Here is a 17,548-nt window from a genome sequence, read left to right on the forward strand (position 1 = left end):
GTTAGTTACTGTCTCTCCTCTGACAGACAGTTAGTTACTGTCTCTCCTCTGATATACAGTTAGTTAGTTAGTTAGTTAGTTAGTTAGTTAGTTAGTTACTGTCTCTCCTCTGATATAGTTACTCAGTTACTTTCCTCCAGCTCAGTGTTTTCTGCATGCTCTTACTCTGCCCCCTTTATTTCTGTTCTATCCTAAACAACAAACACAGGGCCCTCTAATGGACAATGTATTTCATTTTAAACTAAGATTTCAATAGACTCAAATATGGTTATGGTTTGAGGACAGGTTTATTTTAGGTGGTTGACAAATGACAAATGATAAGCACTGATTTTTGAGTGTACAGCAGGTGTGGTGTCCTGTGGGAGTCTCACTGTGTGTCTTCCAGGGTGTCCATGAGTCTAAAGAAGTGACTGAGGACTAACTGTGATGTGTGTGTTCCAGGGTGTCCATGAGTCTAAAGGAGTGACTGAGGACTAACTGCGATGTGTGTCTTCCAGGGTGTCCATGAGTCTAAAGGAGTGACTGAGGACTAACTGTATACAGTTAGTTACTGTCTCTCCTCTGACAGACAGTGAGTTACTGTCTCTCCTCTGACAGACAGTTAGTTACTGTCTCTCCTCTGACAGACAGTTAGTTACTGTCTCTCCTCTGACAGACAGTTAGTTACTGTCTCTCCTCTGACAGACAGTTAGTTACTGTCTCTCCTCTGACAGACAGTTAGTTACTGTCCTCTGATATACAGTTAGTTACTGTCTCTCCTCTGACATACAGTTAGTTACTGTCTATCCTCTGACAGACAGTTAGTTACTGTCTCTCCTCTGACAGACAGTTAGTTACTGTCTCTCCTCTGACAGACAGTTAGTTACTGTCTCTCCTCTGATATATACAGTTAGTTACTGTCTCTCCTCTGACAGACAGTTAGTTACTGTCTCTCCTCTGACAGACAGTTAGTTACTGTCTCTCCTCTGACAGACAGTTAGTTACTGTCTCTCCTCTGATATACAGTTAGTTACTGTCTCTCCTCTGACAGACAGTTAGTTACTGTCTCTCCTCTGATATACAGTTAGTTACTGTCTCTCCTCTGACAGACAGTTAGTTACTGTCTCTCCTCTGACAGACAGTTAGTTACTGTCTCTCCTCTGATATACAGTTAGTTACTGTCTCTCATCTGATATACAGTTAGTTACTGTCTCTCCTCTGATATACAGTTAGTTACTGTCTCTCCTCTGACAGACAGTTAGTTACTGTCCTCTGATATACAGTTAGTTAGTTAGTTAGTTACTGTCTCCTCTGATAGACAGTTAGTTACTGTCCTCTGATATACAGTTAGTTAGTTAGTTACTGTCTCTCCTCTGACAGACAGTTAGTTACTGTCCTCTGATATACAGTTAGTTAGTTAGTTACTGTCTCTCCTCTGACAGACAGTTAGTTACTGTCCTCTGATATACAGTTAGTTAGTTAGTTACTGTCTCTCCTCTGACAGACAGTTAGTTACTGTCTCTCCTCTGATATACAGTTAGTTACTGTCTCTCCTCTGATATACAGTTAGTTACTGTCTCTCCTCTGATATACAGTTAGTTACTGTCTCTCCTCTGACAGACAGTTAGTTACTGTCTCTCCTCTGACAGACAGTTAGTTACTGTCTCTCCTCTGATATACAGTTAGTTAGTTAGTTAGTTAGTTAGTTAGTTAGTTAGTTAGTTAGTTAGTTACTGTCTCTCCTCTGATATAGTTACTCAGTTACTTTCCTCCAGCTCAGTGTTTTCTGCATGCTCTTACTCTGCCCCCTTTATTTCTGTTCTATCCTAAACAACAAACACAGGGCCCTCTAATGGACAATGTATTTCATTTTAAACTAAGATTTCAATAGACTCAAATATGGTTATGGTTTGAGGACAGGTTTATTTTAGGTGGTTGACAAATGATAAGCACTGATTTTTGAGTGTACAGCAGGTGTGGTGTCCTGTGGGAGTCTCACTGTGCGTCTTCCAGGGTGTCCATGAGTCTAAAGGAGTGACTGAGGACTAACTGTGATGTGTGTCTTCCAGGGTGTCCATGAGTCTAAAGGAGTGACTGAGGACTAACTGTGATGTGTGTGTTCCAGGGTGTCCATGAGTCTAAAGGAGTGACTGAGGACTAACTGTGATGTGTGTGTTCCAGGGTGTCCATGAGTCTAAAGGAGTGACTGAGGACTAACTGTGATGTGTGTGTTCCAGGGTGTCCATGAGTCTAAAGGAGTGACTGAGGACTAACTGTGATGTGTGTCTTCCAGGGTGTCCATGAGTCTAAAGGAGTGACTGAGGACTAACTGTGATGTGTGTGTTCCAGGGTGTCCATGAGTCTAAAGGAGTGACTGAGGACTAACTGTGATGTGTGTCTTCCAGGGTGTCCATGAGTCTAAAGGAGTGACTGAGGACTAACTGTGATGTGTGTGTTCCAGGGTGTCCATGAGTCTAAAGGAGTGACTGAGGACTAACTGTGATGTGTGTGTTCCAGGGTGTCCATGAGTCTAAAGGAGTGACTGAGGACTAACTGTGATGTGTGTGTTCCAGGGTGTCCATGAGTCTAAAGGAGTGACTGAGGACTAACTGTGATGTGTGTGTCCATGAGTCTAAAGGAGTGACTGAGGACTAACTGTGATGTGTGTTCCAGGGTGTCCATGAGTCTAAAGGAGTGACTGAGGACTAACTGTGACTGAGAGTCTGAAGGAACTGAGGACTAACTGTGTGTGTGTTCCAGGGTGTCCATGAGTCTGAAGGAGTGACTGAGGACTAACTGTGATGTGTGTGTTCCAGGGTGTCCATGAGTCTGAAGGAGTGACTGAGGACTAACTGTGATGTGTGTGTTCCAGGGTGTCCATGAGTCTGAAGGAGTGACTGAGGACTAACTGTGATGTGTGTTGTTCCAGGGTGTGAGGACCTGTGATGTGTGTGTTCCAGGGTGTCCATGAGTCTAAAGGAGTGACTGAGGACTAACTGTGATGTGTGTGTTCCAGGGTGTCCATGAGTCTAAAGGAGTGACTGAGGACTAACTGTGATGTGTGTGTTCCAGGGTGTCCATGAGTCTAAAGGAGTGACTGAGGACTAACTGTGATGTGTGTGTTCCAGGGTGTCCATGAGTCTAAAGGAGTGACTGAGGAGTACCTGCGTCTGGAAGCTTTGGTTCAGAAGGTGGTGTCTCCATACCTGGGAACCCACGGCCTCTACTCCAACGACGGATCCTCAATGCAATACTCCTCCTGCGTACTGGGTAGTTAGACTGATACTCATACAGCTAAATGATTTAGATTTCATCATGCATGATTTGTACTCTCCATTCACAGCTGTTCAGCTGTTGTGCTGTTAGTTTCCTGTGTTCTACGGGTCTAGACGGCCTCAACGTCTGTCTCGTTTTCACTTCTTCACATCCCATCTTTCTCCCTCCCTCCATCCCACCACTTCTTTCTCTCCTTCACTCATCCCTCTTCACCCCTCCTCCTATCCTCATCCGTCTTCACCCCTCCTCCTATCCTCATCCCTCTTCACCCCTCCTCCTATCCTCATCCCTCTTCACCCCTCCTCCTATCCTCATCCCTCTTCACCCTCCTCCTATCCTCATCCCTCTTCACTCCTCCTCCTATCCTCATCCCTCTTCACCCCTCCTCCTATCCTCATCCCTCTTCACCCCTCCTCCTATCCTCATCCCTCTTCACCCCTCCTCCTATCCTCATCCCTCTTCACCCTCCTCCTATCCTCATCCCTCTTCACCCCTCCTCCTATCCTCATCCCTCTTCACCCCTCCTCCTATCCTCATCCCTCTTCACCCCTCCTCCTATCCTCATCCCTCTTCATCCTCATCCCTCTTCACCCTCTCCTATCCTCATCCCTCTTCACCCCCCTCCTATCCTCATCCCTCTTCCTCCTCCTCCTATCCTCATCCCTCTTCACCCCTCCTCCTATCCTCATCCCTCTTCACCCCTCCTCCTATCCTCATCCCTCTTCACCCCCCTCCTATCCTCATCCCTCTTCACCCCTCCTCCTATCCTCATCCCTCTTCACTCCTCCTCCTATCCTCATCCCTCTTCACCCCTTCATCCTCATCCCCTTCCTCCTCCTCCTCATCCCTCATCCCTCTTCACTCCTCCTCCTATCCTCATCCCTCTTCACTCCTCCTCCTATCCTCATCCCTCTTCATCCTCATCCCCTCACCCCCTCCTATCCTCATCCCTCTTCACCCCTCCTCCTATCCTCATCCCTCTTCACTCCTCCTCCTATCCTCATCCCTCTTCACCCCTCCTCCTATCCTCATCCCTCTTCACCCCTCCTCCTATCCTCATCCCTCTTCACCCCTCCTCCTATCCTCATCCCTCTTCATCCTCATCCTATCCTCATCCCTCTTCACCCCTCCTCCTATCCTCATCCCTCTTCACTCCTCCTCCTATCCTCATCCCTCTTCACTCCTCCTCCTTCATCCCTCTTCCTCCTCCTCCTATCCTCATCCCTCCTCTTCACTCCTCCTCCTCCTCATCCCTCTTCATCCCTCCTCCTATCCTCATCCCTCTTCACTCCTATCCTCATTCTCACCCCTCTCCTCATCTCTTCACCCCTCCTCCTATCCTCATCCTCTTCCCACTCCCTCATCCTCATCCTATCTTCACCCCTCCTCCTATCCTCATCACTCCTCCTCCTATCCTCATCCCTCTTCCTCCTCCTATCCTCATCCCTCCTCCTATCCTCATCCTCCCTATCCTCTCCTCCTATCCTCATCCCTCTTCACTCCTCCTCCTCATCCCTCTCATCCTATCCTCATCCCTCTTCACCCCTCCTCCTATCCTCATCCCTCTTCATCCTCATCCCCTCCTCCTATCCTCATCCCTCTTCTCCTCCTCCTATCCTCATCCCTCCTCCTATCCTCATCCCTCTTCACTCCTCCTCCTATCCTCATCCCTCTTCACCCTCCTCATCCTCCCTCTTCACTCATCCCTCCTCCTCCTATCCTCATCCCCTTCACTCCTCCTCCTATCCTCATCCCCTTCACTCCTCCTCCTATCCTCATCCCTCTTCACTCCTCCTCCTATCCTCATCCCTCTTCCTCTTCCATCCCATCCTCCTCCTATCCTCATCCCTCCTCTCATCCCTCCTCCTATCCTCATCCCTCTTCACCCCTCCTCCTATCCTCATCCCTCTTCACCCCACCTCCTATCCTCATCCCTCTTCACTCCTCCTCCTATCCTCATCCCTCTTCACTCCTCCTCCTATCCTCATCCCTCTCCTATCCTCATCCCTCTTCACTCCTCCTCCTATCCTCATCCCTCCTCATCCCTCCTCCTATCCTCATCCCTCCTCCTATCCTCATCCCTCTTCACTCCTCCTCCTATCCTCTCTCCAGAAAAGCGTCTGCAGCGGTGCTGGCCCAAGTCAGGCGACGCCCCCGTGAAGAACCCGGTGATGCGCTCCAAGTCCTACAACGTGCCCATGTTGACGCCTGTGGTGGAGTATGATACAGAGACAGGCTCCGTGAGCAGCATGGGCATCCGCCGCCATTCCGTCTGCGAGATGACTTCCTGTCTGGAAGAAGGCGCCATCAACGACATCAGCACCACTTCCTCCCTGGCCTCCGCGGCCCAGCCGGGCCTCTCCTCCCTGGGGCAGGAGCTCAGCCTGACAGGGGTTGTTTGTGGTGGAGGTGGTGGAAGTCTGGATCTCTGTGGGTCTGTGGGGTCTGAGTCTTTGGGGTTCCACCTCCAGCCCTCCATCTTTCAGGCCTCTCACTCCCCAGGACCCTTCCTACACGGCGGGGGGGAGTCGACGGTGTCCCCCTCTGTTCTGTGTCAGGTCCACTCTGGTTCAGAGACGGGGTCGATCCCCAGCTGTTCCTCCAGCCCGGAGACAGTGGTAGATCAGATACTGGACTCTATGGACTCTGACCCTGATGGCATCTTCATAGACTTCTCCCTCCACAGCTGCTCAGACTCCTCATCCTCTGGTTACAGCAGGGAGAGTGGTAGACAGAGTGTGGTGTAATTTGGGGTTTTCTGGTAACTAATCACAGTTGGATGATCTATGTGATTGCCTGCTTATTCACTACTGATTTTCTGGAAAATCTGTGACTAGTGAGAAAGTGTCTGGAGATTTGCAGCCCTAGAGGTCTGATGAATCTCAAGGGATTATCACACGTACTGACACCATCTGTACTCCACTCACACTGTCGTCTCTAAAAACACACCGCTCTTTCTGGGGTCTATTTTTCATGGAATATTTCTACAGTAAATGACCTTTTATTTAAAAAAAATGTTTTGCTTGATTTTCACTTCTAGTGCTTCATTTTGAGGATTAACTGTACTTATTTGTATTTGTTTTACTGATGATCAGTGACTGACAACTTTGAAACAGTCTGAGGTGTCTCTTCAAGTCTTGTGGAAAGGAAACAGTCTGAGGTGTCTCTTCAAGTCTTGTGGAAGGAAACAGTCTGAGGTGTCTCTTCAGGTCTTGTGGAAGGAAACAGTCTGAGGTGTCTCTTCAGGTCTTGTGGAAGGAAACAGTCTGAGGTGTCTCTTCAGGTCTTGTGAAACAGTCTGAGGTGTCTCTTCAAGGAAACAGTCTGAGGTGTCTCTTCAGGTCTTGTGGAAGGAAACAGTCTGAGGTGTCTCTTCAGGTCTTGTGGAAAGGAAACAGTCTGAGGTGTCTCTTCAAGTCTTGTGGAAGGAAACAGTCTGAGGTGTCTCTTCAGGTCTTGTGGAAGGAAACAGTCTGAGGTGTCTCTTCAGGTCTTGTGGAAGGAAACAGTCTGAGGTGTCTCTTCAGGTCTTGTGGAAGGAAACAGTCTGAGGTGTCTCTTCAGGTCTTCAAGGCCCAGTGGAAAGGAGGAGAGATCAATCAGACCAAGCTGAGCTCTCTGGGATGAGCCACACCTGGTTCACCAGAGGTCATGAGTTCATTGCTTTTGCAACATGTCTCTTGTTCAAGAGGCAGTGCTGGGGAGAGGAGATAAGATAGTGTTCACATGGCTTCATTTTAAGCAGTAGGTATTGTGTAGGCCTGGGTGATATTTCTGTCACAGTGATCTGTGGCTGGGCCTTTGTTTCTGCTTCAACATCGCCCCCATGTGGACGGGATGTGCAAGTGCCTGCTGCGCCAGAGTCAAATCTTTAATGTTAAATACACAAAGAGATGTGTTTTGGAACGTGAAGGGATCTGGTGGCTCAGTGGTAAGGATCTCACCCCATAAGCATGGCGTCGTAGGTATGTTTCCTGACAAAGCCTGGAGGACTGTGACAACTGCTGGGGGTTTCCCCTCCTGTGAACAGCAGCAGTTATGGGGGAAAACCTCTGGGAAAAGTAGACCTGTAGGTTTTAAAAAAGATCCATTTGAAAATTAAGGGTCAACTTTCTCAGAGGTTTATGACCACAACACATCCTGATCCAGAGCTGTGACTTGAACCTACAACCCTGAACATATGGGGTGAGATCTTTACACCAGAGCCCTTCACACCTCTAACTGTTTTCTTTGTTATTTTCACGTTGAGAATTGCTGAAATTACCAATAACTCAAACCTAAGATTTGAACCCATAACCTCTATGGTTGAAGGTAGGAAATGAACCTCAAAGCCACAGACTCTCACACTTCTAGCTCTTCTTACTACGATCCAAATAGTTAAACACATGCCTTCTCTCAACTAATGATTTACTGAGATCGTTTGTATTGTAAATGACCTTGTATGACACAGCCATGTACAATTTATGGAGTTAGTTTTATGATTTTCTAAACACAATGACACGTTGAAATGTATTGCCATTAATTATTGTAGCACTTGATGGACAAGTCATTCTGATTTGATCTCATGATTATGTCAAACGGAACCTCAACTCAAACTTGACATTTAATGCAGAATTTTTGTTGGTCTGTTCAAGATTCTGGGCTTGATTCAATCCGTAGTGCTGAAGATCTGCTGTAGTGTGATTCAATCCGTAGTGCTGAAGATCTGCTGTAGTGTGATTCAATCCGTAGTGCTGAAGATCTGCTGTACAGCTTGATTCAATCCGTAGTGCTGAAGATCTGCTGTACAGCTTGATTCAATCCGTAGTGCTGAAGATCTGCTGTACAGCTTGATTCAATCCGCAGTGCTGAAGATCTGCTGTACAGCGTGATTCAATCCGTAGTGCTGAAGATCTGCTGTGCAGCGTGATTCAATCCGTAGTGCTGAAGATCTGCTGTACAGCGTGATTCAATCCGTAGTGCTGAAGATCTGCTGTGCAGCGTGATTCAATCCGCAGTGTTGAAGATCTGCTGTACAGCGTGATTCAATCCGTAGTGCTGAAGATCTGCTGTACAGCTTGATTCAATCCGTAGTGCTGAAGATCTGCTGTACAGCGTGATTCAATCCGCAGTGCTGAAGATCTGCTGTACAGCGCGATTCAATCCGTAGTGCTGAAGATCTGCTGTACAGCGTGAATCAAATTATCACCTGACCCTTCGGAAAGTATTCAGACCCCTTGACTTTTTCCAAATGTTCTTAAGTTACAACTTGATTCTAAAATGTATTGAAGATTGTGTTTTTCCCCCTGATTCAATTCACACTGAAGATCTGCCCATTGGGACAAAGCAAAAAGTGTTGAAGATCTGCTGTACATTGATTCAAATAAAAAAATGAAGATCTGCATAAGTATTCAACCCTTTGCTGAAGATCTTTGTTGATTCACCTTTGGCTGAAGATCTGCTGTACAGCTTCTTGAGTCAATCGCGCAGTGCTGAAGATTGTCTGTACATTGATTCTCCGCAGTTGAAGATCTGCTGACCTGATTCAATGCCAGGTGCTGAAGATCTGCTATACAGCTGAATCAAATTGTCACCAGAGATGGTTTAATTGATTTAACCTTGACTTTTTCCAAATGTTCTTAAGTTACAACTTTATTCTAAAATGGGAAATTGCTGTTTTTCCCCCATCAATTCACAACAATCACCCCCATTGGGACAAAGCATACAAAAATCCAGCCTAAAAAAAAATTTTTTTTTGCTAATTTATGACAAATAAAAAAATGAAATTTGTTAAATGCAGACCCTGGCACTCACATATCTTTGATGAAGCACGGATTTGATTACTCCATGATGTTCAATCGGGTCTTCTTCAAGTATGACGCTCTGGCTGGGCCACACCTGACATTTGGGGACTTTGTCCCATTCTTCTGTGCTTGAGAGGACCTGCAATGTCCAGGTTGGGGAGCACATTGCTGCAAAAAAACTATTTTCAGGTCTCTCCAGAGATGGTTTAATTGATTTATCCAGGAAAAGTCCAGAGTCTCTTTTTCAAGGGAAATCCAAGAAGTCAGCAACAATCAGTCATTACAGAATTAAAACATACAGCATGATCCAGCCTGATGTGTGTCCATTTAGATACAGTTCTGTTCATATGTTAAATCCAGATAACATGGTTCTGTTCAGGCTGATTGTAGATTACTCCAGATGATTGTTCTGTTCAGGTTGATGTCCGGTCCAGATGATATGGGTTCTGTTCAGGCTGATTGTCCAGAACCACTATTGGTTCTGTTCAGGCTGATTGCTTGGGTTGTTGTCCTGATGGAAGGTGAATTGGCCCTGTTGAGGTCCTGATGTGCTATGGAGCAGATTTTCATCAAGCTGATCTCTGATTTGTCCAGATAGACATTTTCCCTCGATCCGGACTCGTCTCCCAGTCCCTGCAGCTGAAAAACATCCCCACAGCATGATGCTGCTGATGTGTGTCCAGATAGATATTGGTTCTGTTCAGGCTGATGTGTATCCAGATAGATATTGGTTCTGTTCAGGCTGATTGCTGATGTGTATCCAGATAGATATTGGTTCTGTTCAGGCTGATGTGTATCCAGATAGATATTGGTTCTGTTCAGGCTGATTGATGTGTATCCAGATAGACATTGGTTCTGTTCAGGCTGATGTGTGTCCAGATAGATATTGGTTCTGTTCAGGCTGAGGTATCCAGATAGATATTGGTTCTGTTCAGGCTGATGTGTATCCAGATAGATATTGGTTCTGTTCTGATTGCTGTGTGTCCAGATAGATTGGTTCTGTTCAGGCTGATGTGTATCCAGATAGACATTGGTTCTGTTCAGGCTGGCTGATGTGTATCCAGATAGACATTGGTTCTGTTCAGGCTGATGTGTATCCAGATAGACATTGGTTCTGTTCAGGCTGATTGCTGATGTGTATCCAGATAGATATTGGTTCTGTTCAGGCTGATGTGTATCCAGATAGATATTGGTTCTGTTCAGGCTGATTGTGTGTCCAGATAGATATTGGTTCTGTTCAGGCTGATGTGTGTCCAGATAGATATTGGTTCTGTTCAGGCTGATGTGTGTCCAGATAGACATTGGTTCTGTTCAGGCTGATGTGTGTCCAGATAGATATTGGTTCTGTTCAGGCTGATGTGTATCCAGATAGATATTGGTTCTGTTCAGGCTGATGTGTATCCAGACATTATTTACATGTCAGTTTATTTCAATAATAATTCCCATCAAGAGATACAATCTCTTGTTTTGATCGAGTGTCTCTACAAGGGGTGGTATGTATCTAGAAATGTAACGTATATGAAATATGTTTTAAATGAAGAAAGTGATTTGCAAGGAATGAATTATGACCAGCATCCTAAATGGCACCATATTCCCTACGTAGTGCACCTCTTTTGAACAGGAGCCATAGGGCTCTGGTCAAAAGTAGTGCACTATATAGGGAATAGGTATTGGTACACAGACATGATGAAATGTAGGAATCTAAACTGTTGTTTTGCTCATATGATGTACGAAGGAAGAAACTAGAAGTTGAGTGACACAACAATGTCCATTTTTTTATTTTCCTTATAAACACCTAGAACTGAGGAAACAGACCAGCTCACTAAACGTTGTTTATCTTCTCTTCAACATAAATATGCAGATTTCCTTCGAAAACGGAATCACAACGCAAAAACAAGTGTGCGTCGGAAATGTCACCCTATTCCCTACGTAGTGCACTACTTTTGACCAGGGCTCTGGTGCACTAGGGATCAGGGTGGCATTCCAGACAGGTTCGTCGGAAATGTCACCCTATTCCCTACGTAGTGCACTACTTTTGACCAGGGCTCTGGTGCACTAGGGATCAGGATGGCATTCCAGACAGGTTCGTCGGAAATGTCACCCTATTCCCTACGTAGTGCACTCCTTTTGACCAGGGCTCTGGTGCACTAGGGATCAGGATGGCATTCCAGACAGGTTCAGAGTCATTTTCTAAATACATTTTTTTCAGACTCAAGTGACGTCTTTTCTCTCAAGCACAGAACATGAGGGACAATCTTCACAACAACAACAAAGGAAAAGAAGAGGCGACGCCATGTTTTCTTAAAGCATTTCCAATAATATGAAACCCAAACAGTTATTTTGTGTTAATACAGTTTTATCCAGCAAATAAAAAGCACTTTGGTCGTCTTCACACAGACTGAGCCAAAAAGTCCCAAGCAATAACAACTACAATGGTTTGTGTGACATTGAAACATGTAACATTGTTTCTATACGCTACTTTAAAGTGCACATTTTCAGGCATTCCAAACGGTAGCGACGAACATCGACTGTGCGGACAGCGACTAAGACCTGGGACCTCTTTTGTTCTAACTATAATACAAAACACGTTGTGTGTTGAGCTACGAGTTATTGCTGGAAATACAGTCTAACCTTTGAAATAACTCAAATGCTCTGTGAGAAAACCATGCGACGTAAAACAGTAAACAAGGGAAGAAGGGCGAGAGAAAGCAACATGGTGACGAGGTTGTGATGACGGATCACAGGCCTGAATAGCAGTATTTCAACCAGACTGCACACCTCACTGTGTCTGGTTTACAGAATAGGGTTGGGAGTACAGAAGCCAATACTGAATGGTATCACCATAAAAGGTCGCGACCCCACTCCCTCAGGGTCTCAGTATGTAACAAACACATTTCCATTACAGACTTGTACAAGTGTGTACCAGGACAAACATACACACCCCCCCAAATGATCATTATAGGAGTAACATAGTTGACCATGTTCAGTCACACACTGTTTAGCTAGTGGGCCTGGAGGTCTCAATTTCACATACAGAATACTAACCCAGATCTGTTGGCTAGGTTTACATATTCCCCTCCACCCAGTACAGTACTGTACCTCCCATCCACCCAGTACAGTACAGTACCTCCCATCCACCCAGTACAGTACTGTACCTCCCATCCACCCAGTACAGTACTGTACCTCCCCTCCACCCAGTACAGTACTGTACCTCCCCTCCACCCAGTACAGTACTGTACCTCCCCTCCACCCAGTACAGTACTGTACCTCCCATCCACCCAGTACAGTACTGTACCTCCCATCCACCCAGTACAGTACTGTACCTCCCATCCACCCAGTACAGTACATCCCATCTAGCCAATACAGTACCTCCCATCTAGCCAATACAGTACCTCCCATCCACCCAGTACAGTACTGTACCTCCCATCCACCCAGTACAGTACATCCCTTCTAACCAATACAATACAGTACCTCCCATCTAGCCAGTACAGTACCTCCCATCTAGCCAGTACAGTACATCCCATCCAGCCAGTACAGTACCTTTCTTCTAGCCAGTACAGTACCTCCCTTCTAGCCAGTACAGTACATCCCATCCAGCCAATACAGTACCTACCATCTAGCCAGTAGAGTACATATTCTAGCCAATACAGTACCTCCCATCTAGCCAGTACAGTACAGTACCTCCCTTCTAGCCAGTACAGTACATCCCATCCAGCCAATACAGTACCTACCATCTAGCCAGTAGAGTACATATTCTAGCCAATACAGTACCTCCCATCTAGCCAGTACAGTACCTCCCATCTAGCCAGTACAGTACCTTTCTTCTAGCCAGTACAGTACCTCCCTTCTAGCCAGTACAGTACATCCCATCCAGTACCTACCATCTAGCCAGTACCTACCTCCCATCTAGCCAGCCAGTACCTCCCATCTAGAGTACATATTCTAGCCAGTACAGTACCTCCCATCTAGCCAGTACAGTACAGTACCTCCCATCTAGCCAGTACAGTACAGTACCTCCCATCTAGCCAGTACAGTACCTCACCTATTTCCTCACCAATCATTTGAGTGATGTGTTGTGTTTTATCCTGCCTCTCTCTCTCCACTACAGCCGTCACTTAGCTTATCATTAGAAACGCCAAACACACAGAAACATTGTTCATCTATTCTGAACTTTGGTGTACTGTTGTTGTCGTCAAAAGCAACAACAAAAAAAGCCTCTACATTGAATTGACCATAAAGTACAACCGGTGTGTGTGTGTATGTAGGCTGTAAAACACATCATTATTATCATTACAGTCCGTCTATGATCAGAAACTACTACTCGTTGCAGTTCTCACAGTGAAATGACTGCGTTTGTGTGTCACAGTCAACCAACTAAACAGCTGCATTATAATGCACATTGTCCTTACTAGTCTGAAGGGATGGAACTCTTTTACCTTTTTAACTGAATTATCATCTTGCTGTGTTTTGATCCAGTCCCTCTGAGAACACAAAACCTGTATAGCTTAAAATAACATTTTGTAACTTTTTCAACAACAACAAAAATAAAAAATACTGAAAGGGTAAAATAAATATATCTTGAAATGCACAAGTGAAATGTAAGCACTCCGTTATGTACTCTGAGAATGGGGCTGTTTGTCCGTCAGACCATAGATACAGGGAAGCCCAGTCAGTCCGTGAGCGAAAGGACAACAGCGCCCCTGTGGTGAGAGAATGTATCACATCTTCCAGAGCCAGCTGTGACCTGATCAGCTTATTGTCATGATTTGATCTTCCAGAGCTGAGGACAGAAAGGTGTGGTAAGTTCTTCCTTCATACTGATATCTACACACTCAACAAATCAACTCCATTTCATTTCAAATAAACTGGTGTATAAGTACTAGTACCACACACACACACACACACACACACACACACACACACACACACACACACACACACACACACACACACACACACACACACACACACACACACACACACACACACACACACACACACACACACGTTACCTTCAGGTTGAAGCCCAGTAGGTCACTGATGACCCCGGACACAGCAGACAGGATGACCACCTGGGTGATGTTGTAGAGCAGAGGGTTCATCGTCAGACCATACAGCCTGAATGGAGCATCCAACTCCTGGGGAGTGAGAGGAGGTAGGAGGGGGAGAAATGGAGGGAGGGGGAGAAATGGAGGGGTGGAGATGGAGGGAGGGGGAGAAATGGAGGGGGAGGGTGGAGGGAGGGGAGGAGATGGAGGGAGGGGGAGAAGGGGGAGGGGTGGAGATGGAGGGAGGGGAGAAATGGAGGGGTGGAGATGGAGGGAGGGGGAGAAATGGAGGAGGGAGGGGGAGAAATGGAGGGAGGGGGAGAAATGGAGGGGGAGGGTGGAGGGAGGGGAGAGATGGAGGGGAGGAGATGGAGGTAGGAGGGGGGATGGAAATGGAGGGGGAGAAATGGAGGGGTGGAGATGGAGGGAGGGGGAGAAATGGAGGGAGGGTGGGGAGAGATGGAGGGGAGGGAGGAGGGAGGGGGAGAAATGGAGGGGTGGGAGATGGAGGAGGGGGAGAAATGGAGGGGTGGAGATGGAGGGAGGGGGAGAAATGGAGGGGTGGAGATGGAGGGGGAGGGTGGAGATGGAGGGGGGGAGAAATGGAGGGGTGGAGATGGAGGTAGGAGGGGGAGAAATGGAGGGGTGGAGATGGAGGGAGGGGAGAAATGGAGGGGTGGAGATGGAATGGAGGGGGAGATGGAGGGAGGGGAGAAATGGAGGGGTGGAGATGGAGGGAGGGGGAGAAATGGAGGGGTGGAGATGGAGGGGGAAAATGGATGGGGGTGGAGATGGAGGGAGGGGGAGAAATGGAGGGTGGAGATGGAGGAGGAGGGGGAGAAATGGAGGGGTGGAGATGGAGAGGAGGGGGAGAAATGGAGGGGTGGAGATGGAGGGGGGAAATGGAGATGGAGGTAGGAGGGGGAGAAATGGAGGTAGGAGGGGGAGAAATGGAGGGGTGGAGATGGAGGAGGGGGAGAAATGGAGGGGTGGAGATGGAGGGTGGAGATGGGGGAGAAATGGAGGGGTGGAGATGGAGGGTGGAGATGGAGGGTGGAGATTGAGGGAGGGGGAGAAATGGAGGGGTGGAGATGGAGGTAGGAGGGGGAGAAATGGAGGGGGTGGAGATGGAGGGAGGGGGAGAAATGGAGGGGTGGAGATGGAGGTAGGAGGGGGAGAAATGGAGGGGTGGAGATGGAGGGAGGGGGAGAAATGGAGGGGTGGAGATGGGATGGAGGAGGGGGAGAAATGGGGGTGGAGATGGAGGGGAGGGGAGAAATGGAGGGGAGATGGGGGAGATGGATGGAGGGAGGGGGGATGGAGGGGTGGAGATGGAGGAGGGGGGAGAAATGGAGGGGTGGAGATGGAGGGAGGGGGAGAAATGGAGGGGTGGAGATGGAGAAATGGAGGGGAGGAGATGGAGGGAGGGGGAGAAATGGAGGGGTGGAGATGGAGGTAGGAGGGGGAGAAATGGAGGGGTGGAGATGGAGGGAGGGGGAGAAATGGAGGGGTGGAGATGGAGGTAGGAGGGGGAGAAATGGAGGGGGAGGGTGGGGGAGAAATGGAGGGGTGGAGATGGAGAAATGGAGGGGGGAGATGGAGGAGGGGTGGAGATGGATGGAGGGGTGGAGATGGAGGGTGGGGGAGAAATGGAGGGGTGGAGATGGAGGGAGGGGGAGAAATGGAGGGGTGGAGATGGAGGGAGGGGGAGAAATGGAGGGGTGGAGATGGAGGGAGGGGGGAGATGGAGGGAGGGGTGGAGATGGAGGGAGGGGGAGAAATGGAGGGGTGGAGATGGAGGGAGGGGGAGAAATGGAGGGGTGGAGATGGAGGGAGGGGGAGAAATGGAGGGGGGTGGAGATGGAGGGAGGGGGAGAAATGGAGGGGATGGAGGGTGGAGATGGAGGGAGGGGGAGAAATGGAGGGGATAGGGTGGAGATGGAGGGGGGAGAAATGGAGGGGGGAATGGAGGGGGAGAGGGTGGAGATGGAGGGAGGGAGAAATGGAGGGGGAGGGTGGAGATGGAGGGAGTGGGAGAAATGGAGGGGGGGAGAAATGGAGGGGGAGGGTGGAGATGGAGGGAGTGGGAGAAATGGAGGGGGAGGGTGGAGATGGAGGGGGAGGGTGGAGATGGAGGGAGGGGGAGAAATGGAGGGGGAGATGGAGGGGGAGGGTGGAGATGGAGGGAGGGGGAGAAATGGGGGGAAATGGAGGGAGGGAGGGAGGGTGGAGATGGATGGGGGGGGGGTGGAGGGGGAGGGTGGAGATGGAGGGAGGGGGAGAAATGGAGAAATGGGGGTGGAGGGAGGGGGGAGAGATTAATAATGGAGATAAGATGAGAAAGAGAACCAATAGAGATGCAGCTTGCCGTACCTTCAACAGCTTGGTGGCCAGCTTCAGTACGTTGTTGACTAATGTCAAATCCTCCTTCTTGTTTGGTTTCTTCTCCATCTTCAGGTACAGATTAATCTGGTGAAAACAGTTAGTCAATAGAAGTTGAGCCTTAAAGGACATATCCTCCCCAAACCACTCATTCCTTTCATTTACAGTGTTAAATAACACTACTATGTGAGACTATTTTTGTGAATCAATGTTTCATTTTGGCGTTATAATATTTCTACTTTGCACATTCTTCCATTGCAAATCTACCATTCCAGTGTTTTACTTGCTATATTGTATTTACTTTGCCACCATGGCCTTTTTTTGCCTTTACCTCCCGTATCTCACCTCATTTGCTCACATTGTATATTGACTGTATGTTTGTTTTACTCCATGTGTAACTCTGTGTCATTGTATCTGTCGAACTGCTTTGCTTTATCTTGGCCAGGTCGCAATTGTAAATGAGAACTTGTTCTCAACTTGCCTACCTGGTTAAATAAAGGTGTTCTCAACTTGCCTACCTGGTTAAATAAAGGTGTTCTCAACTTGCCTACCTGGTTAAATAAAGGTGTTCTCAACTTGCCTACCTGGTTAAATAAAGGTGTTCTCAACTTGCCTACCTGGTTAAATAAAGGTGTTCTCAACTAGCCTACCTGGTTAAATAAAGGTGAAATAAATAAACATGGAAAATAGTTGTGGAAATCTGTTGCAGCTCAAGTTGACTACAAGATCCACAATGCAATGCTCTCTATGGGCTGGCTGGCTGGCTATATAGCAAGCAAACACACACTAATACCAAATACAATATTAGCATGTAAAGTAGTCCGTTAGCTTTAAACTCGCCTACAATCTCACCATGTTTAATCTGCAGATGGAGTCTAACATTCGCAACGGCAGATATACTTTTGAGGAGATGGGAAACGTTGCCTGTGCAATGTCAATGCGATGCATTCTGGGTGATTCTGGGACAAGGAGTGAATGAGTCTACTGGGCTCGATCTCAAAACCACGAAATCAGCACTAATTTCGTCAACAATAAGTACAACATTACAAATATTTTCCAAGATGTGAGATAATTAACTTG

At 47.4% G+C, this 17,548-nt stretch overlaps 2 protein-coding genes across 20 annotated transcripts in view; one reads left to right on the forward strand and one right to left on the reverse strand.

The window, feature by feature from the left end:
* LOC124020470 (proline-rich protein 5-like) overlaps nucleotides 1-17,548 on the forward strand; it is a 184,094-nt gene that overhangs the window by 53,075 nt on the left and 113,471 nt on the right. For 5 of the 11 annotated variants that reach the window (XR_006836069.1, XR_006836071.1, XR_006836078.1 and 2 more), the window contains 3 exons: nucleotides 3,108-3,249; nucleotides 5,368-6,526; nucleotides 6,585-6,807. Coding sequence is in view for 1 of the 11 variants with exons in the window: in XM_046335716.1 (XP_046191672.1) it covers nucleotides 3,108-3,249; nucleotides 5,368-6,002 (777 nt within the window). In the remaining 10 variants the exon portion in view is untranslated. Of the gene's footprint in view, nucleotides 1-3,107; nucleotides 3,250-5,367; nucleotides 6,547-6,584; nucleotides 6,808-17,548 lie in introns of those variants that run through there. The other 6 variants (XR_006836074.1, XR_006836075.1, XR_006836073.1 and 3 more) reach the window with 6 other exon arrangements.
* LOC124020469 (protein PHTF2-like) overlaps nucleotides 12,267-17,548 on the reverse strand; it is a 31,415-nt gene continuing 26,133 nt past the window's right edge. For 3 of the 9 annotated variants that reach the window (XM_046335715.1, XM_046335711.1, XM_046335713.1), the window contains 4 exons: nucleotides 16,460-16,555; nucleotides 14,051-14,176; nucleotides 13,048-13,818; nucleotides 12,269-12,832 (listed from right to left, as the gene is read on the reverse strand). In XM_046335715.1, coding sequence (XP_046191671.1) covers nucleotides 13,798-13,818; nucleotides 14,051-14,176; nucleotides 16,460-16,555 — 243 coding nt within the window. In that variant the 3' untranslated portion in view covers nucleotides 12,269-12,832; nucleotides 13,048-13,797. Of the gene's footprint in view, nucleotides 12,833-12,972; nucleotides 13,819-14,050; nucleotides 14,177-16,459; nucleotides 16,556-17,548 lie in introns of those variants that run through there. The other 6 variants (XM_046335712.1, XM_046335706.1, XM_046335714.1 and 3 more) reach the window with 4 other exon arrangements.

The sequence above is a fragment of the Oncorhynchus gorbuscha genome, unplaced genomic scaffold (genome assembly GCF_021184085.1).
Source record: "Oncorhynchus gorbuscha isolate QuinsamMale2020 ecotype Even-year unplaced genomic scaffold, OgorEven_v1.0 Un_scaffold_828, whole genome shotgun sequence".
Taxonomy (NCBI): domain Eukaryota; kingdom Metazoa; phylum Chordata; class Actinopteri; order Salmoniformes; family Salmonidae; genus Oncorhynchus; species Oncorhynchus gorbuscha.